Raw genomic sequence first — 23,221 nt, forward strand, 5'->3', positions numbered from 1 at the left:
ATGGTTTCACTGATTTCCTTATGTCCTCCAGACAACTTACATTGTCTAAATGTTCATGACTTTTAGTGGTGAGGGAACGGTCACTGGTTCCCATGCCACATTCCCCCTCAGGACTGTTTTTCCCACCTTCACCCCCAGTCAGAATTCTCCTGCAGACATAATTAGAATCAATCCCATGAGTACATCCACCTTTAGAATGTATTCAGTATTGAGGAAATATAAACTTGATCCAGTTTAGGGAAATATGCCCTATTTGTGGAGTCAAGAATGTCTGACATACACAGATGGGTTTTCTGCCATACCTATCAATTACCAGGGGTTGGGGGAGCTTGACTGTTCAGAGTTTCCAAAGATAAGAGTACTTTCTTCCCCTGTAACAACCAGAGCTAGCACCCACTGCTTGTTTCTCCTTACCAGTGTATTGTGAGCTCTGTGTGGGGCCTTTGGTCTTCCCACAGAGTCCTGAACTATGGGTGACCTTGGCCCAACCCCAATCCCTAAGCATTGATGAGGTCTACGCGGAGACATGGGGCTCTCAGCAGTATTCTTGCTCTGGATTCATAGTCTTCAAGAGGGTGACCAAAAAACTGCAGCAGGTTGTCCTTTCTACTGCTATCCTGGTAAGGCCACCTATGCCTGCTTTCAGGAAGTTTTAGTGGGCCCTTGTTTGGTCATCCTACAAGGTTTTCAGCCTCCTCCCCCCCCCCCCACTCCATGGTTCACACCTCTTTAACACTTTCAGTTTCATCTAGGTTGGCTATAGCTTATCCCACTTTGCAGACCATCTGTGCCACTAAGGAACTCATTATGACTACCAGGGTACCATACCAGGAGGGTGGGACCTACCTGTAAGATATTTGCTTTCATTCCTATAATATAAAATCTGTTCTCTGGGCCTGTGACATGTTCGTTATAAGTGGTGTGACACATACCTAGCTCCCTTATCACTTGCTGGAGCTCCTCTACAAAAGATCACTTCCCAACTGTGCCAGGAAGAAAGGCTCCCTCATTTGGCCAATATTTCTTTCCTACAACACAAGATGATCCAATTCCAAAGAAAGGTGATCCCACGGAATGTAGAAATTATAGAACAATATCATTAATATCACATGCAAGTAAGATCTTACTGAAGATAATTCAGAAACGTTTGCAGCAGTATATTGACAGAGAACTTCCAGAGGTTCAAGCCGGATTCAGAAGAGGACGTGGAACAAGGGATATCATAGCTGTTGTCAGATGGATCTTGGCTCAAGGCAGGGAATACCAGAAAGATGTTTACTTGTGTTTTATTGACTATGCAAAGGCATTTGATTTCGTGGATCATGACAAATTATGGATAACGTTGAGAAGAATGGGAATTCCTGAGCACTTGATTGTACTCATGAGGAATCTGTACCTTGACCAGGAGGCTGTCGTTCGAACAGAACAAGGGGACACTACATGGTTTAAAATCAAGAAGGGAGTGCATCAGGGTTGTGTTCTGTCTCCACACTTATTCAATCTATATGCTGAGCAAATAATCCGAGAAGCTGGACTATATGAAGAAAAACGTGGCATCAGGATTGGAGGAAGAATCATTAACAACCTGAGATATGCAGACAATACAACTTTGCTTGCTGAAAGTGAGGATGACTTAAGGCACCTACTGATGAAGGTTGAAGAATACAGTCTGCAGTATGGATTACGTCTCAACATAAAGAAAACAAAAATCCTCACAACTGGACCAATGAGCAGCATCACAATAAATGGAGAGAAGATTGAGGTTGTCAAGGAATTCACGTTGCTTGGTTCTACAATCGATGCCAACGGAAGGAGCAGTCAGGACATTAGACGATGTGTAGCATTGGGAAAGTCAACTGCGAAGGAACTGTTTCAAGTGCTGAGGAGCAAGGATATCTCCTTGAGGACTAAGGTGCGCCTGACACAAGCCATGATATTTCCAATTGCCTGGTATGCATGTGAGAGCTGGACAATGAATAAGGAGGACCGAAGAAGAGTTGATGCTTTTGAGTTGTGGTGCTGGCGAAGAATGCTGAAAGTACCGTGGACTGCTAAAAGAACTAACAGATCTGTCCTGGAGGAAGTGCAGCCAGAATGCTCCTTGGAAGCAAGAATGGCTAGACTTGGTCTCACCTATTTTGGTCATGTTGTCAGAAGGGACCATTCCCTGGAGAAGGATGTCATGCTTGGTAGGGTGGAGGGTCAACGAAAGAGGGGGAGGCCTTCAAGGAGATGGATTGATACTGTGGCTGCGATGATGGACTCAAGTATAGCAGGGATTGTGGGGTTGGCGCGGGATTGGGCAGTGTTTCGTTCTCCGGTGCGTGGGGTCGCTATGAGTCGGAAATGACTCAACGGCACTTAACAACAACAACAACAAGAAGATGATCCAATCTGAGGGTGTGTCTGCCCTCTGTGTTCTGAGCTGCCTGTAAGCTCTGTCAGAAAGAGTGGCAGGTCACAATGCTTCTCATTTTTCTGCCTTGGTTCAATTTTAAGAGACACCATCACCCCTGATATCCCACTACCTTAACAGCCAAGCTGCTATTGTCTACTTCCCTTCCTGCTAGAGTTTCCCACACAGCTCTCAACTCAGTAGGGGTGTATTCCTGCATTGTCATGGAACTGGCAAGTGAAATTTCCTGTGTGTGGTCAGAAGGCTTGCAGATAACTTGCATCTTATGGGTAATTAACTGTCTTGCCCAAAGGGGCTGCTCACAAAACAGGCTCTTCTACAATCACCTCTACATCTGAGTCACTTAGGCAGCTAGCTATTCAGAATGTCAGTTGTGGTCATACACGACTGTCACACATCCTTTCTGACTAGTTTCTCCAGCAGCACTCTTAGGCCGCTTCAGTTACTAACTGGGCATTAGTGCCTAGCTGAATGGCCCAGAGCAGCAACTGCCCCACACCCACCACCACGTTGCTACCCTCCTTCCCACACTAATAAAGGTATGCATTTTCCTACAACAGTGCTGTACCACTTGGTGTTTTCAGGCTGTCGCTGTATGTGTGTGGTAGTCTATATGCATCAAGCATACAAGCCAAACCTCCCCACATGAAAGTTCTGGTCAAGTTGTGATTTCCCCTGCAGAGGTCTTACTCACACTTACCATTACCTCGGCTTCCTAGCTAGCTCACCAGTGGTCACTGCAGGGACCAGTAATTCAGAATTTGCCGCCAAATAACGTAGGTCATCATGAGGCTGAATTAAGAAGTGGGCAAACTCCGTGGTGATGACAAAGGAGTTGATTAGGAAAACCAGTATATGAGACAGGTTCTGGGCAGCAGGAGGACCAGTTTCATTCTCCACACCCCACAAAGGGAGGCGGGGATTTTATGGCTACACGGCAGAGGCTATACTCCAGGACTTTGGGTTTTGGATTTACAAACCCACCCCAGTAGAAGTTATATAAGAATGATTTAGCAAACCTAAAGGGTGACCATGTTCAGCCTTGCAAAGCCTTTTTCCCCTTCAGGGAAAAATCTTGTCAACATTGATCTGATTTTCTTGAATGAATGTTCCCCAAATGCTGCAAGCCTTTGACTAATTTCCAAAGTTCTGAGAAAGTTGATTTTGATCATTTTTGCTAGTGTTCTCAGAAGGAGGGAATTTTTAGAGGTCCTTGCTCTGCCATTTTATGTGATGTCACAAAGAACTTAGGAATTCAACCTAAGAGTCTAAGAGTACTGTAATGTGACCAGATTATGTTCCATAAATCAAGGCAAGTCTAATGTTTATAGGTAAGAATCTACTTCTGTAGAGTTAACTGCTTTGGAAACCCAAGGAGGGGTCACTGTGAGTCAGGATAGATGTGAGGACAAACAACACATGCTTATGTATGAAAATACCAAATACTGATACATTGCATTGCTCTGTGAATGTTAAAGTTCTTGTTGAAATAGTAGAGCTTTGATTCCTGAAGGGCATAAATTAAAAATCAGAAAAGGAATTCCTTTCCTTTTTTACCTTTTATTTGAAGTAGGTATGGTTCTGTTTTTTGTTTTTGTTTTTTGTTTTCCTTAAACTGTTAGGCATGAAGGTGAATGGCATAGTGCATAAGGCATTAGACTGCTAACTAGAAGGCTGGCAGTTCAAACTCACCAGCCACTCCTCGGAAGGGAAAGGAAGGTTGGGCAATCTACTTCTATAGTGATACAGCCTCAGAAACCCAAGGAGGGGTCACTATGAGTCAGATCCAACTCAGTAGCAGTGAGTTTGGTTTTTGGTTTATACAAATAAATAGTCATGCTGGGAGAATGTAGTGTTTTGTTTATCTAGTGAGTGGAAGAACACTACTTATTGACGTAGTCAGTTTTATTTATGTTCAGTATTATTAACCAATAACGACTAATTATCCTGAAAGTGTTAATGTGGAGTACTTGAACTTTGTCAAACACCTTATTCACATATCCTCTATTCTTTACATTCCACTTTGTGTTGCAGTGCAACATGGTATTTCTGGGCAAAGGTGCCTAATAACACTTTCATCTAAGGCTCCATTCATGAAATTGGTAACTGCTCTAGGGTTTTCAACAGGAGTTTTACAGAAAGTGCAGAATTGACTGAAAGTATCTATACTTTTATTTTTCATTTAGGTTACTTACAACAAGAAAACCTCACTTCTACCTGCCAGACTTTTATTTTGGAAAGTTCAAATTTAAAAGAATATGCAGAACACTGTACAGATGAAGGTTTTATCCCAGCCTGCTTACTGGTGAGTGAGTGGTTCCTTAAAGGAAATACTTCATCATGTAGCAACTTAAGAGACAATAAACATAATCTTAAAATAAGCTTATCAAAAGGCATATGGTAATAGTAAATACTTAAACTGTTCAACTTCTCTATAAATTTGAATTATTTCAAAATGAAAATTTTTTTAAATTAGTAATAATAAGCTTATCAGCAAAGTCAGAGTTGGGGGAAATTTGATGTTTGTCTTCATGTATGACTGAAAAGGCTCAACAAAAGGCCAGTTGTTCTTTCTCTTAACACATTTATGCCAAAGCTATTTAATGAATTATAACCTTGCCTCGTATGAGAATCAGTTTCACAGTAAGACCCTCATTTCTGATTCATTTCATTGCTGCTTGTCCTTATAGCTTTTTTTTTTTTTTTTTTAAACTGCTAGACCTATTTCTAAGCAGCTCTGCTGGTACAGTGGTTCAGGCATTTGGCTGTGAACTAAAAGGTTGGCGATTTGAACCCAACAGCCGCTCTGTACAAGAAAGATAAAGCTGTCTGCTTCTGTAAAGATTTACAGTCTTGGAAACCCAGTGGGGGTTGCCGTGAGTCAGAATTGACTCAGTGGCAGTGAGTTTGGTTTTGAGTCTTATATCTGGTTGCTTACTTCTGACAAATATAAACCAGGTATTTTGATACCTGATGTTTTGGCCTTCTGGTGCCCTCTAGTTAGAGAACTTTAACAAACAGGGATTTAACCTTAACTATAACTTTAACTACCACACCTGATGTCATCCATTTTTAAAATATCAGTTGACCAACAGAGCATCATTTGGTACATGATAGAAATATTCTAAAACTACATTATTTAAAGTGCTACTTTGCTATTTTATTTTAAACATGACTCTCAAGTATTGCTTATTTACAATAGCCCTAAACAAACTTGCTTATTTACAATAGCCCTAAACAAACAACAAAACTTAGGTAATAAGTGGAGGGTGAATAGGTCATGGTGGCCTTTTTTTTTTCTTTTTCTTCTTTTTTTAAGTTTAACTTTTCCTTTCTTGCTGTCTAGTCATCCTCATCAGTCTTCTGCTTCTTGGTGTCAGCATCGTCATCCTCATCATCTTCAGCTGCCCATTTGCCCGTTGTTGCCTCAGCCTCCTCATCTTCATCTCCATCCTCTTCCTCACCATGACCTTCTTCCTTCTCCTCCTCTTCCTCCCCACCTTCCTCCTCTTCTTCATCTACCTCATTGTCAGCCTCCTGTTCCCCATTTTTCTCATTAGCGTTCCTGTTAGCGGGTGCATCTCTTCCATTCTCTGCCTCCTCCACAACCTCCTTCTTTTCCTTTAAGCCCTTGGTGGTGATCTCGGAGCTGGTGTCCACAGCCGCGTCTGACAGGGTGGGGCACGCCGGTGATGCAATGCAGCGGATTACAAAGAAAGTGCGAGTTCGGGGACTCTGGTGAGGAAGCTGCCGGAGTCTGCGGCGGAGGAGGAGGTGCACGGCGGAGGTGGCTGCGGCGAGCAAGAAGTCAGACGCTGGAACAATGCAAAGACGGCTTTTCAGAGCAGCCAGTCCCAAAACCCATTTCTGATAAAAACTTTCAAATAGGAATAGAGAGGAAATTCCTCAACATAATAAATGGCATATATGCAAAACCAACAGCCAACATTATTCTCAATGGAGAGACTGAATCCATTCCCCTTGTGAACGGGAAGCAGACAAGGATGCCCTCTGTCACCACTTATATTCAACATTGTATTGGAAGTCCTGGCCAGGGCAATAAAGCAAGAAAGGGAAATCAAAGGCATCCAAATTGGTAATGAAGAAGTAAAAGTATCCCTATGTGCTGATGATATGATCCCATACCTAGAAAACCCAAGAGACTCAGCAAGGAAACTGCGGGAACTAATTGAGAGATTTAGCATAGTGGCAGAATACAAGACCAACATAAAAAAATCAGTTCGATTCCTCTATACTAGCAAAGAGATTGCTGAAAAGGAAATAATGAAATCAATACCATTTACAGTAGTTACCAAAAAAATAAAATACTTGGAAATAAATCTTACCAGGGACACAAAAGGCCTGTACAAAGAAAACTACAAAACACTATTTCAAGAAACCATAAGAGATCTACATAAATGGAAGGACATACCATGCTTGTGGATAGGAAGACTGAACATTGTGAAAATGTCAGTACTACCCCAAGCAATCATTCAGTGCAATCTCAATCCAGATCCCATCAACATTCTTTAAGGATATGGAAAAACCAATCACTAATTTTGTATGGAAAGAAAAAAGACCTTGGATAAGCAGAGCACTATTGAAGAACAAAGTAGGAGGTCTCACATTCCTGGACCTCAAAACCTACTACAGCTACAGTAGTCAAAACAGCCTGGTATTAGTACAATGACATACACATAGACCAGTGGAATAGAATTAAGAACCCAGAAATAGATCCATCGACCTGTGGTCAGATGATCTTTGACAGAGTGCCAAAATCCATTAAATGGAGAAGAGAATGTTTGTTTAATAAATGGTGCTGGCAAAACTGGATATCCGTTTTTAGATAAATGAAACAAGATCCATACCTCAAACCATACACAAAAACGAACTCCAGATGGATCAAAGACTTAAATGTGAAACCTGAAGCTATAAAGTTCCTCAAGGAAAAAATAGGGGCAAATTTAGGAGCCTTAATATATTGACATAAATAGACTATCAAGCATAACCCAAAATGCACAAACAGCTGAAGAGAAACTAGATGAATGGGATCTTCTAAAAATTTAATTTTTATGTGCTTCAAAAGAGTAAAAAGAGAACCTACAGATTGGGAAAAAATATTCAGCAATGACATATCTGGCAAGGGACTTATCTCTAAAATTTATAGAAATCTCCAACACCTCAGCAACAAAAAGATAAACAATCCAATTGAAAAATGGGCAGAAGACATGAATAGACACTTCACCAAAGAGGATATTCAGGTGGCCAGCAAATATATGAAGAAATGCTCACAATCATTAGCCATCAGAGATATGCAAATCAAAACAACAGTGAGAGACCATCTCACCCCAGCACTAATGGCAAAGTTCAACAAGACAGAAAATAACAAATGCTAGAGAGGATGTTTGGAGATTGGGACTCTCCGACAGTGCTGGTGGGACTGTCAAATGATACAACCAGTGTGGAAAGCAGTATGGCGATTCCTTAAAAAGTTGGTATTAGAAATACCATTCAATCCAGTGATCCCATTACTAGGTATATATCCTAAAGAAGTGAGAGCCAGGACAAGAACAGATACAGGCATACCCATGTTCATCGCAGCACTATTTACAGTAGTGGAAAGATGGAAACAACATAGGTGCCCATCAACAGAAGAATGGATAACCAAACTATGGTACATACATACAGTGGAATCCTGTGCAACCCTAAAGAATAATGTAGAATCTACAAAACACCATATAATATGGATGAACTTGGAGGACATCATGCTGAATGAAATAGGTTAATAACAGAAGGACAAATACTGTGTTAATTCATTATTGTAAAAAGTGAAGGGAAGGCTTATATATGGAAGGAAACTTTCTTAGTTGGTTACCAGGGGTGGGAGAGGAGAGGAGAGAACACTGTAAAGATAAAATAAAAATAAATAAAAGAAAAAGAGTATAATACCAACTTAAGAGAACTGTGATGAAGATTTGACAGAAATGTAAAAGCAACTGGCCTAGGGTCAATAACATGGCAATCTCTTGACTAATGATATTTTTTCTTATTTTAAATAAAGACTATCCTTTAAAAAAGGATATCCTTTAAAAAAGACATTCCTTTAAAAAAAAAAAAAAAAAAAGATGACTCAACCTTCATGTGAAGGGATCTCAGGATGGAATGTAGCCTATAAAATATAGATCTTAATTTTGTTAAGAACGTATGAGGTAACTGTACTAAAGGGAATGGAAAAAAAGGAGCTACCTGAAGAACCATTGAAAAAGTGTTTTGACTTAATATGCCTAAGCCACTTGACTGCTAACCAGAAGGTTGGAGGTTCAAACCCACCAGCCACTCCTTGAAGGTTGGGCAATCTACTTCCATAGTGATAACACCTCGAAAACCCAAGGAGGGGTTGCTATGAGTGGAGTCCAACTCAACGGCACATAACAACAACAAGGAGAAAAAGAAAGATACATAAGCATTGAACTCTTTGCTAAATTGGCTTTTCATAAGGCTGTAAGTTAGCAATTTTGAACAAATTAAAGTTCTACATAATGGGAGAGAAATTCTCACCATGTGAGAAAGAAAATAGAAATTAGTTTCAGAGTGAAACCTGTGGTTCTAGATGACAGTTTGAGATACTCATATGAAGTCATGTTTGTTTTAGTATGTGTACAGATAGGTACAGGAATAAGATAATGTTTTTATATATGGGTTGATATGTGTAAGTGTCTGTCTATGCGTGGGTCTCGAGACAATGATAATCCAGTATAACAAGCACACCGAGCACCCAGATCGTAATTCTCCAACAAAAGGACCCACGGTTTCTAAGAAAAATGGTTGATCCTAGGACTGAGGCAGCAAAAATACATGATACACTTGCAGCATCTTGTAGTGCCGGAAAGTGCTAAGGAGAAGGGAAAAAAAAGACACTGGGTCAACTTAATAGAGCTTTCAGTGTCTAGTGCTGGAACAATATGAACAATAAAATCAGTAATGAGTAGTATTAGACTATAACCCAAATAATAAAATAAATATACACACTGATGTAAATAAAATACTGAGTTAATGAATATGAAAGAAGGGACAAATCTTAATACTCTTCTCCAAGGGTATGGGCTTGAATTGGTGACTTTCTTCTAACATACGGTGTGTTAAAACACCCACTGCCATTGAGTCAGTTCTGACTCATAGCAACCCCCATTGGGGTCCAAGGGGGTAAGTCTTTATGGAAGTAGATTGCTCCATCTTTCTTCCACAGAGCAGCTGGTGGGTTTCAACCACCAACCTTCTAGTTAACAGTTAAATGCCTTAGGCACTGTGCCACCAGAGCTCCTAACATATAGTGTATAGAAAAGGGGAAATTCTAACTTTAGGGTAGAAAAACTTGGCAGATACATCTGAACCAAGCGATCAAGGATAATATCACCAGTGATAAATCATGTTGATATCATGTACCTCCTGATAATGATGTGATTAAAAAGGGCACTTCATCTCTGTGGTTACAAAAAAAGCAAACCAAACTCACTGCTGTCAAGTCGATTCAACTCATAGCCACCCTTCCTTGGGTTTCTGAGGCAGTATCTCTATGGAAGTAGATTGTCCAGTCTTCCTTCTGAGAAGTAGCTGGTGGGTTTGAACCACCAGCCTTCTGATTAGTGGTCATATGTCTCAGGCAGTACACCACCAGAGCTCCCATGAGAAAACATTAGACAAATATAATCAAGGAGTAATCTATAAAATACCTAATCAATAAAAGTCTGAGAAACTGTCAATGATTGAAGGTAAGATATGATGACTAAATGCAATGTAGTCTTCTAATTTGGGTCTTGGAACAGAAAAATGATATTAGTAAAAAGACTGGTGAAATATAAATATAGTCTATAGCATATTTAACGTTGTTGTTGTTGTTGTTGTTTGCCGTCGAGTCGGCCCCGACTCATAGCAACCCCTCCTTGGGTTTCCGAGGCAGTATCACTACGGAAGTAGGATTGCCCAACCTTCCTTCCGAGGAGTGGCTGGTGGGTTTTAATACTGTGGTAATATTAGGAACTCTGGTGGCATAGTGCCAAAGGCACGTGACCGCTAACCAGAAGGCTGGCAGTTCAAACCCACCAGCCACTCCTTGGAAGGAAAATTGGGCAATCTACTTCCGTAGAGATACTGCCTTGGAAACCCAATGAGGAGTTGCTATGAGTTGAATTGACTCGACGGCAGTGAGTTTGGTTTTTGTTGGTTTGGTAGTAATATTAATTTGGTTAAAAATACCATGGTTATATGTTAACATGAAAGGAAGAGCTGGGTGAAGGATACTGTTTTAGTTCTCTAGTGTCACTCCAACAGAATAACCACAAATGGAGATGGCTTGAACAAAAAGGGATTTATTCTCTTACAGTTTAGGAGGCTAGTAGTCTTGAGTTCAAGTGCCAGCCCTGGAGACTGAGTGAAAGCTCAAAGGGAGGAATTGCTAACATCTGTTAAGTGTTGGGAATCTCATGTCCACTTAAAACATAGCAGTGAGGTAGACTGAGGGTTTCTATGCAAAAAGGAATTCATTATTCAGTCATTTCATTTAGCAGTTATTTAACATTTACTAGAAGTAATGACCACATTGCATCAAGTTGATTCTCACTTAGGGCAACCCCGTGTGTCAGAGTAGAACTGTGTTCCATAGGATCTTTTTGTGTCTTTTGTTTCTCATGTTCATCTTTTTTTCCTTTTTTTCAGTTTTGTTGAGGATACATAGTACAAAACATAGAACAGTTCAACAATTTCTGCTTATACAATTCAGTGACACTGATAACAGTCTTAAAGTTGTGCAACCATTCTATCTTCTTTCAATTATCCCACCACCATTAACATACATTCACTGCAACCTAAATCAAAACTCCTTCTTTCCCTCTCCCTCCTATCCCTGGTAACCACCAAATTTTTTGCTTTTGATAAATGTGCTTATTTCGTATAAGTGAGATCATACCGTATTTGTCCTTTTGTGACTGATTATTTTGCAACTTACTTGTTCTGCTCAGCATAATGTTTTCTAGGTCATCCACATTGTGGTATGCATCACGACTTCATTCCTTTTTGTGACTGAATAAATTCCATTGTGTATATACCACATTTTGTTTATCCATTCATCAGCTGATGGACATTTTAATTGTTTCTGCCTTTTAGCTGTTGTGAATAGTGCTATAATAAACATTGGTGTACATGTGTAGATTCCCATCACTGCTTTCAAGTCTTTTTGAGTATACCATGTTTTTACAAAAATAACACTTGCATTCTACGGTTTATTGCAAACCATGCAACCGCCTCCCCCCCCATGCTGTGCACATTATATGCACGTGTGCTTTATTTATGTGAGCATATATGTGAAAAAGTACAATGTACCCAAGAATGGAATTGCTGGGTTATATAGTAGTTCTATGTTGAACTTTTTGAGGAGCCACCACATTCTTTCTACACTGGCTATTACTATTTAAATTCCCACCAGCAGTGGATGAAAGTTGCTGTTTCTCCATAATGTCACCAGCACCTGCTTTTTTCCATTTTTTTGATCATTAGCATTCTAATGTGGTTGAGATGAAAATCCTCTTTGGTGAATAGTCAGCTCCTACATCTTTTCTTTTCCCTGTTCTACTCTGTAACCTTGGACTTAAGATGATAAAAATCTATCCTTCAGTAGTAGTAGTGAGAACAGAAGGATAATATAGATGAGTTGATGAAACAGTATAAGGGAAAATAAGGAAGGTACTGATCTTTGGGAAAAGTATCTCTTATGCACTCACTATTATTACTTCGACAGGCTCACATGGCTTTCAGGAATTCCAGTGCAGAGTATAATTCAGTCCTCAATTTTAAATAGTGGTGTGACTAGCTTTCTATTTCCCATCTGAAAACTAATTTTCTGCCCTTGAACTGTCTTTTAACTCAAGATCCATGTTGATTGTCTTACACAGATAAAATAGACCTTAATCCTTAGACTATTGATGTAACCCCTAACTTGAGTAGCTATTATATTTAATTTTAAATTTTAGTGTGGTTTTATATATATATATATATATATATATATATAAAACAAAACATCTTTCATTATACATATAACTCTGTATATTATACAATTACATTCCCATATTGTACAACCATTACAATGTCCATTTTCAAATGCTTTTCATCATCCTAAATGGTACCCCTTAAGTAATAACTTCCAAATCCCCCTTCCTCTCAGCCCCTGGTATAACTTTTCTTTCTGTGAGTTTCCCTTTTCTAGATATTTAATGTAAATGGGATAATATCAGCAGGATATTTTCAAGGTTCATAAAAGTCATAGCATGTGTAGCAAATTCATTTCTCTTTATGGTTCAGTAATGTTCCATTGTATATATGTGCCACATTTTGTTTATCCACTCATCTGTTGATGGACCCTTGGACTGTTCATTTTTTGATGACCTACTATACTCTGCAATCTGTATCTTTTTTTGACTTTCATAGAGTTAAATGTTTAATGGTGGGAAGGTATTGATAGCATTATATTATTTTGATAATGCTCAATTTTGTTTTTCTTTTCAGTCCTTATTTGGAAAAAACTTGACAACAATTTTGAATGAATATGTAGCTATGAAAGCAAAAGGTAAGGATAAAGGCTCATTGATGTTTCATTGGGTTTTTTAATAATTTATTTCTGTTATTGAAAATATACACAGAACATAAATCAGTTCAACAATTTCTACATCTATAATTCAATGTCAGTGCTGTTTTTTAATCTGTTAGTTTTGTATACATTCATTTAACTGTTTTATTTAGAAATAATTTTTAAAGGACATTAATGTTTCCTTGTAATACTCCTGAAAGAATTGATTTGAGTTATGAGATATAATTTTTAATGGGAAATCTAATTAAATACTTTATGTATTTAATAAATAATTACAAAATTATTATAAATTACATAAAAATTACTAAATTATAAAAGGATAAATAATTTGTGACAAACAACTTGTTAAAATTTGCAAGTATAACAAAAAAATCATTTTTAAAATGACATAAAACTCTTAATTCTTGATTTTCTACCCTGACAAACAAGCATTGCTATGTGTTACAAAATTTCAAACAGACATTTTAATTTTAAATTCTGTGTAGTCTAAATGTGAACACAGAAGCTAGTAATAAAATCTTGGCTTATAATTTACCCAAATATAAAATAGTACTTGTCTAATTTAATGATGCTTTAGGGAGAAAGTTGTGATTATTTTATTCTCTGCTGTTAATTATAGGTTGGAACATTAACATAAAAGAACTAGCATTTTTAATTAATTTGCATAAAACTGTAATACTAGAAGAAAAGTTTGACATTTATTGAGTATTGTCTAGGTGCTTTCATATGATTTGTCCCATTTAGTCTTTAAAATAATTCTGTGAAAGGGTATTTATTAAGTATGAGGAAACTAAGCATTAGAGAAGCTAGATAAATTTCCCAAGGTCACAAAACTAGTAACTGGTGGAATTTACTATTCCTAGAAGGTTAGGGCCTAAATTTCATTTTTAACTCTTCAGGAAGGTTTATTTGGTCTTTATGGCTCTCTTTCTTTTCTCTCAAACTATTTTAATCCTCTTATTGGAATATTTCGAGTGTAAATGACATCAGAAACTATATCCTATTGCACTAGAAACATTTATATCCCACATTTATATTGGATCACTCTCTCCAGCTCAAGTTTTTTGCAAGTATATGGTAACATTTTACATATGAGCACATCTTAGAAAGGGTAATTAGTCCTCAAAACCTTTGCCTGTAATTCTAAGTAGTTACTTGTTGTTGTTGTTGTTGTGTGCCATCGAGTCGGCCCCAACTCATAGCGACCCCTCCTTGGGTTTTCGAGGCAGTATCACTACGGAAGTAGGATTGCCCAACCTTCCTTCCGAGGAGTGGCTGGTGGGTTTGAACCGCCAGCCGTCTGGTTAGCAGGCAAGTGTCTTAGCCACTATGCTACCAGAGCTCCTAAGTAGTTACTGGTCAGCCTTATTTTTAGAGGTTACTGAGCAATCACTGTGATTTGGATGTGTGGATGTAGAAAACTAATTTCCACACTGTTGAGAATTAGCATAACTTTTATGATAATTACAAAGCAAATTATTATAATTAACTTTTACATAATAAAACAAAGCTGAAAAAAGTTTCTCATTTTAATACAAAGAAGATAAAAATTCATTGGCCTAACAAAGCTTCGTATATTTCACAGATGTCCACTTCTACTTTCATTGCATCTGATACCCAGTGACCTGATTAAAAAGAAACAGCCTTATTGCTTTGCAGGTCATTTTGCAAAACTGACTTTCTGCTCAATTCCCAACATAAGGTCAACAATTGATGGAAAGTTTACATGTTGATTTAATGTATCTTTGTTCAACTGAATGATGGTTATTCTTCACCTTGGTTTATTAAGGTTTAAATAAAAATATTTAAACATAGGGTTTATTTTCTACTTACGTTCTTAGAAACATCAAATGATGTGCCAGCAATAATGTCATCTCTGTGGAAGAAGTTAGACCACACACTTTCTCAGATCAGGTAACAAAGCTTATTTTATTTACATAACAAGCTTATGACAATATACTTAATGATTTTGGAATACAAAGATAAGCAAGAACTACTTTAAGTTTAAAATCTTCATAAGTCCAACATGGTACACTTATGTAACAGTGATATAATTTTGAAATTACTTTTTATCTTGGATTGGAATAATTTGAAATAAATAGTATACTTTAATAAAATGTTTAGAAATAAGGAAAACAAGACTTGTGGAAGTTTAATGACATTCCCAAATTTCCATTGCAATATAGAGACAGATCTGGGCCTAAAGTATAGTCTCCATAATCCTAGAATCACCTTACTCACTTACTGCCATCAAGTCAATTACAGCTCATAACAAACCCCATTGGGTTTCCCAGGCAGTAAATTTTTATGCAAGTGCATTCGCCCACCTTCTTTCCATAGAACAGAGCAGCTGGTGGGTTTGAACCGCCACCCTTTTGGTTAGCAGTCGAATGCCTTCAGGTATTATGCCACCAGAACTCCTTAGAGTTACCTCAGGCAGGTGCTTTTTCACTGACTTTTCAAAGAACTGGTGTGTTGTATTGGTAAAATAAGAGATCTATTTCATAATCAACAAACCCCATTGAGTTTCCCAGGCGGTAAATTTTTATGGAAGTGCGTTTGCCCATCTTCTTTCCATAGAGCAGAGCAGCTGGTGGGTTTGAACCGCCACCCTTTTGGTTAGCAGTCAAATGCCTTAAGGTATTATGCCACCTGAACTCCTTAGAATTACCTCAGGTAGGTGCTTTTTCACTACATTTTCAAAGAATTGGTGTGTTGTGTTGGTAAAATAAGAGATCTGTTTCATAAGCAGCCTTGTCCCTATGGTTCGTCTGTCATAAAGAAATAAGCATGAAGAATAACGCTACTTCTATGATCTTTTACTTTTATAGCAAGACTTTTAGTGTGCTAAATTCCACCTAGGTCATGGCCTTCAAAAGCCAGGTTCACCATCTTTAGAAGGATACCAGCCATGCTGGTATCAATTTTATAACATCTCTTATTTGATCATAGCATCAGATATGAAAAGCAGTCTCTTAATTTATTTCTCTTCCTCCCAGGGCTGCAAATATATACCCCTACTCATCTTCAGCAGAGACCTCACTTCCTTCCATTATTAAAACTGCTAGAATGACTCAGCATGCTTTTTACTCAACTCTGGACTACATCTAATTCTGTAGTCTTAACCTTTGTTCCAGGACCCCTTGTGGCACAGTTGTTATGTGCTCAGTTGCGAACTGAAAGTTTAGTGGTTCAAACCGACCAGCTGCTCCATGGGAGAATGACCTGGCAATCTGCCCCCAGATTGATCACAGCCCAAGAACCCCTAGAGGAAATCTACTCTGTATTAAGGGTTTCTGTGAGTTGGAATTGACAGTACATAAACACCACCACCACTACCACCTCCATCCCCTTTTCTTTACTCTTGCATCACAGTTTAGTCAATGCCTATAAGTTATTGAGGTATTTTATTGACAAAATACTACATAAAGAGAAAAGATACCTAGCCAGTATTCCGCAAGTTCGGTTTATGCATTTATTACAAATGCTTCATGTAAGGTCGCAGTAAGGAGAAGAGGACGCACAAAAGTGGGGCAGCCATGTTTCTGCCTAACACTTCATATAATTTAGTGAGTTTTGTGGCTTTTCTTGGTAAAGAGTTATTTAACAGATTCCCTGACACATAGTGTCAGGATAATGTCTGCATAGTGTCTGCTGCTGTTTACCAAAAATAGTTGGATCACTTCAGTTCATAGTGAAAGGACAGTTACCTTCTACTGTGAATTTTCCTGTTTCCCTTATTCCTTTAGAGATAGGATAAAATAATTTCATATTACTAATTTGTTACTTTTTGAAATCACCATTGAGATTCTTAGAAGTATATGTTTTATAGATGAAATCCTTTGTGAAATAAAAATTTTTTCATGGAAAGAGATTTGTAATTACAGAAAATAATTGAGAAGTTTATGCTTTGTACATGACTTCTTAAATATACATAGTTCTTAAAGTCTAGTCAGAATATACTCTTTTTTTAAAAAAAAATTTATCGTGATTTAGGTGAAAGTTTACAGAGCAAATTCATTCTCCGTACAGCAGTCCACATACACTCTGTCTCATGACATTGACTTCAATTTCCCACAGTGCAACAGCTCTCTTCCCACTTCCTCCCCATAGTTACCTCTTCCATGTGTCCTTCCCTTCCATGCACTCCTACCCACCGAGCTGTCTCCCTGTGCATACACAGCCCTTCTATTCTCCCATGATTTATCTCTTCCAGGAGTGTATCTACCTAATGTAAATGTTTACTCATATCCCTGTCTTTTGTTTGACTGGCAGCCAAAGGAGTGGGTTCAACTCCAGACCTGAAGGGCAGCTTAGGGCTATAATCTCGAGGTTCTACCAGGATCTGTCAGACCAGCAAACTTAGTTCCTTTTATTCCTATGATTTTGAGTTTTATTCCAACATCTACTCTATCGAAGATCTCCTACATAAATTCTCCTCCAAGTGGTTGATGGTGGTAGCCTGGCACCATCTAATTCTTTTGGTCTCATAGTCTATATATAGACAGAAGATCGCCAGAAAGTACTCTTAATGTAATACTGTCAGGGGACTCTAATAAGTGTTGAAAATTTCATATTTAAGATTAATTATGTGTGTGTACTTGAATGTGTTTACATGCCACCATTTTTTAAAAAATTATATTTGCTTTCCAAAAAATAATACACGTAGAGGTCTGGTAAGATGGCGGAAAGGCAGACAGACTACACAGATCCTCTTTAACAAAGAAAAGGGAAACCAATTAACACAGATACAGAAGATAATCATGGCACCCTGAGCTTTAAAGGGAAGGATATAGAAGTGGACTAAAATCCAACTAGTAGAAGAACTTGCATAAAAACACCAAAAAAAGGTGACATACAGAGCTGTGGTCTATGAGCAATCCTGATGGTACAGACAGCTTGGCTATTACCAATTGGTGTTAGGACCTAAGAATTTACATAAAAATTGGCCCTGCTAGCCAAGGGCTGCACGGAGGACTGCACTGGTGGCTGGTGAATACAGGGGAAGCAACGAAGAAGAAGGCGGGCTGAGCTATGGACTTTTGCTGGTCTGGAAGGTGTAGCCATTTTGAATGTTTACAAGGGGTTTGACCATTTTGAATATTTAAAGCAACAGTGTTCTCCCAGATTCCAGGGAATTAAGAATAGGCTCCACATGCCGGGAACCACAAGGACATTCTGGATGCTAACGACTGGAAAGCTTCATTGACTGAGTGAGAGCCACCACTTCCCTCTCCACCAACTGGCCAGTGATAAACAACCACCAAGAACAGCCTAACTCACCCTAAAGTGCTCTTTACAAATAGTTAACAGAGATCTGAATACAACAACGTCACAATATCTTGGAGACAACAGACCATCACAGTCCACACAAAGAAGTATGATAAAGTGGTAGAAACAAGAGAGCAGGATACAGACCCTGAACACATCCCGGAGGAGGAAGCAACATTGGAACTCACTGATAAGGAATTCAAAAGAATTATATCCTGAAAGGATTGAGAGACAGATCAAGGAAAACACTGACAAAATTAAGGAAAACACAGTCAAAACCCTAGAAGAATTTTGGAAGAAAATACAAGAACAAAATGACAAAATAAATGAAAAATTAGAAATGATTCAAAATCTACAAATAGAAATCCAGAAGATTAATACTGAATTGTCAGAAATAGATAACACATTGAAAGGGTAAATGAGTAGAATTGATGCAATGGAAGACAGAATTAATGAGATTGAAGACAAATACCTGAATACTTCTTTGGAAAGGGATCAATTAGAAAAAAGATCAAAACAAGATGAAGAAAGCCTAAGGTTCATGTGGGATACCATCAAAAGGAGTAACTTACGTGTCATTGGAACAAAAAGAGAAAAAGAAAACCACTGAGAAAATTTTCCAAGATTTGTTGGAAGAGAACTTCCCTGATATGATGAAAGATGAGAATATATCCATTCAGGAATTACAGCAAACCCCAAACAGGATGGACCCCAAAAGAAAATCACCAAGACATATCATCAAACTCATCAGAACCAAAGACAATGAAAGAATCTTGAAAGCAGCATGGGGAAAACAAAAAGTTACTTACAAAGGACAACCAATAAGAATACATTCTGATTTCTCAGCAGAAACCATGTAAACAAGAAGGCAGTGGGATGGTATATATAAAACCCTGAAAGAGAAAAATTTCCATCCAAGAATTATATACCTGGCAAAATTGTCCCTTAATTATGATGGTGAAATTAGGACATTTCCAGATAAGCAGAAATTAAGGGAATTTGTTAAAACTAGACCAACCTTACAAGAGATGCTAAAGGGAGACTTTGAACAGGGAACCAATAATAGCAAACAACAACCGACCATTAATAACACAAGATGACATAACCCAGAACCAACACAGCTATGGACGTATCCAAAGTAAAATAAGCTTACAAGATTGTAACAGGGAACCAGAGTCATCCCTTGGCAAATGAGGACAACTACAAACCAAAAGGAGGGAAAATACTGTGTAGTTACAGAACTTCTAAATGGTGAGGAAGTCAAGAGAGTTGTAAGACAGAATGGACTATTATAAACTCAGGGAGAAGAGTATAAATCACAGAGTAACTGCAAAGAAAAATGATAAACCTTCACATCAAAATAAAAAAGAGGGCAAGCACAAATATTTGGCAAATACTGAAACAGTAGCAATGAAAGAAATGATAACATAATTTGTAAACATTATGAGCTCAGCACAGAAAATTACATGGAACAAAGAAACCAGGAACACCATGAAAAAACCAGTAAGAAAATGGCAGCAACAAATGCAAACTTGTCTATAATTACACTGAATGCCAGTGGATTAAATGCAACATTCAAGAGAGGGACAGTTGCAGACTGGATAAGAAAAGATCACTCATCAATATGCTGTCTACAAGAGACAAAAATAGACTAAAAATCAAAGATTAGCAAAAGTTACATCAAGCAAATGGCAACTAAAAAAGAGCAGGAGTGGCAATATTTATTTCTGATCAAACTGATTTTAAGACAAAAACCACCATACGAGACAAAGAAGGACATTATATAATGATTAAAGGATCAATTGCACATGAAGATATAACTGTAATAAATATCTATGGACCCAATGAAAGAGCCCAAAAATACATAAATGAGACTTTAAAAGAGTTGAAAAGGCAAATAGATGACTCCACAGTCATAGTGGGAGACTTTAATACACAACTTTTAATGAAAGATAGAACAACTGGAAAGAAACTCAAGAAAGACATAGAAGAGCTAAATAGTACAGTGAACCAACTTAACCTTATAGACATCTGCAGAGCAGTTCACTCAAGAACATCACAATATACATTCTTTTCCATTGCACTGAACATTTCCATGATAGACCATATGTTAGGCCATAAAGCAAGCCTAAATAAATTTAAAAACAATGAAATGCTGCAAAGCATCTTCTCAGATCATAATGCTATCAAATTAGAAATCAACAATAGGAAGATCAATGGAAAAAAAGCAAACACATGGAAACTGAACAACACCCTCCTTAAGAAATACTGGGTAAGAGAAGAAATAAAATATGAAATTCAAAAATTCCTTGAATCAAACGAGTATGAAAATTCATTATACTGATATCTTTGGGACACAGTTAAAAAAAGTTATCAGAGGCCAGTTTATACTAGTAAATGCACACATCAAAAAAGAATAAAGAGCCAGAATCAACACTTTAAACCAATGTCTCCAACAATTCGAAAAAGAAAAAGAAAAGCCTGCAGTCACCAGAAAAAAGGAAATAAGGAAGATTCCAACAGAAATCAATGAAACAGAAAACAGAAGGGCAATAGAAAAAATCAACAATACTAGAAGTTTGTTTTTTGAAAAGATTAATAAAATTGACAAACACTGCCAGATGTCACAAAGGAAATGAAGGAGAGAATACAAATAACAAGAACAAGAAACAAAATGGGTGACATCACAACAGAACCAAATGAAATAAAAATAATAGTATCAGGATACTATGAAGAACCGTACTCCAACAAATAAGAAAACCTGGAAGAAATGGACAGATTTCTAGAAACACACCACTTACCTCAACTAACACAGACTGAGGTGGAAAAGTTGAACAGATCTATAACCAAAGAAGAAATTGAACAGGTTATAAAAAAAATTACCAACAAAAAAAAATCCTGGCCTAGATGGTTTCACTGGAGAATTCTACCAAACATTCAAAGAAGAATTGACACCAATCCTATTCAAACTATTCCAAAACATAGAAAAGGTTGGAATCCTCCCAAATTCATTTTATGAAACAAGCATAACCTTGATACCAAAACCAGTCAAAGATATGACTTGAAAGGAAAACTGCAGACCAATATCTTTCATGAATTTAGATGCAAAAATCCTAGCCTATAGACTCCAACAACATATCAAGAAAATCATTCATTATGACCAAGTGGGGTTCATATCAGGTATGCAAGGATGGTTCAACATTAGAAAAACAATAAGCGTCATCCACCACATAAATAAAACAAAGCAAAAGAACCACATGATAATATCTATCAATGCAGAAAAGGCATTTGATAAAATCCAACACCCATTCCTGATCAAAACTCTCAGCAATATAGGAATAGAAAGGACATTCCTCAACATAATAAAGGGCATCTATGCAAAACCAACAGCCAACGTAATTCTCAATGGAGAAAGACTGAAACCATTCCTCTTGTGAACAGGAACCAAAGATGCCATCTGTCACCATTTTTTTCCCACATTGTATTGGAAGTCCTAATCAGGTCAAGAAGACAAAAAAAATGAAATCAGAGGCATCCAAATTGGCAAGGAAGAAGTCAAACTATCCCTATTTGCTGATGATATGATCCTATACCTAGAAAACCCAGAAGACTCAGTCAAATATCTACTGTAACTGATTGAGAGATTTAGCATCATGTCAGGATATAAGATCAACATCCCAAAATCAGTTGGATTCCTTTACATGAGCAAAGAGATTGCTGAAAAAGAAATAAGGGGATCAATATAATTTCCAGTACCTACCCAAAACAAAAAAAAAAATATATGGGAGTAAACCTTACCAGGGACACAAAAGACCTGTACAAAGAAAACCATAAAAAACTACTTCAAGAAACCATAAGAGATCTACATAAATGGAAGAGTATAACATGCTCGTTGATAGGAAGATTGAAGATTGTGAAAATGTCATTTCTACCCAAAGCAATCTATACATTCAGTGCAATCCCAATCTAGATACCACAAACATTCTTTATGTATATGGAGAGACCAGTTACTAACTTTATATGGAAAGAAAAGAGACCTCAGATAAGCAAAGCACTATTGAAGAAGAAAAACAAAGTAGGAGGTCTGACACTGCCAGATCTCAAAACCAACTATACAGCCACAGTAGTCAAAACTGCCTGGTATTGGTGCAGTGACAGATACATAGACCAATGGAATAGAATTGAGAACCCAAAAATAGATCCATTGACCTGTGGTCAGCTGATCTTTGACATTGGTCTGAAATCCATCAAATGGGAGAAGAATGTCTGTTTAATAAATGGTGCTGGCAAAACTGGACATCCATTTGCAGGAAAATGAAACAAGAGATGTACCTCACACCATACACAAAACTAACTCCGGATAGATCAAAGAGTTAAATGTAAAACCTCAAACTATAAAGTTCCTCAAGGAAAAATTAGGGGCAAATTTTGGGGCTCTAATATAGGGCATAAATAGACTATCAAGCATAACCCAAAATGCACAAACAGCAGAGGAGAAACCAGATGAATGGGACCTTCTAAAAATTAAATTTTTATGTGCTTCCAAAGACTTCTCCAAAAGAGTCAAAAGAGAATGTACAGATTGGGAAATCATATTCAGCAATGACATATCCGACAAGGGATTTACCTCTAGACTTTATAGAAAACTCCAACACCTCAACAACAAAGAGACAAATAATCCAATTAAAAAATGGGCAGACAACATGAATAGACACTTCACCAAAAAGGATATTCAGGTGGCCAAAAAACAAATGAAGAAATGTTCATGATCATTAGCCATTGTTGTTGTTGTTATGTTGTTAAGTGCCGTTGAGCCGTTTCCGACTCATAGCGACCCCATGCACAACAGAACGAAACACTGCCCGATCCCGCGCCAGCCCCACAATCCCTGCTATACT

General features: G+C 37.7%; 1 protein-coding gene across 1 annotated transcript in view; it reads left to right on the forward strand.

Moving 5' to 3' along the window:
- The first annotated feature begins 526 nt into the window (after positions 1–526).
- LOC103193413 (protein NPAT) overlaps positions 527–23,221 on the forward strand; it is a 49,704-nt gene continuing 27,009 nt past the window's right edge. Inside the window, exons 1-4 of the mRNA XM_007936617.1 lie at positions 527–620; positions 4,603–4,721; positions 12,971–13,031; positions 14,894–14,966. Coding sequence (XP_007934808.1) covers positions 527–620; positions 4,603–4,721; positions 12,971–13,031; positions 14,894–14,966 — 347 coding nt within the window. The remainder of the gene's footprint in view (positions 621–4,602; positions 4,722–12,970; positions 13,032–14,893; positions 14,967–23,221) is intronic.

This window comes from Orycteropus afer, unplaced genomic scaffold (genome assembly GCF_000298275.1).
Source record: "Orycteropus afer afer isolate SDZICR_OR568_19922 unplaced genomic scaffold, OryAfe1.0 scaffold00036, whole genome shotgun sequence".
Classification (NCBI taxonomy): Eukaryota; Metazoa; Chordata; class Mammalia; order Tubulidentata; family Orycteropodidae; genus Orycteropus; species Orycteropus afer.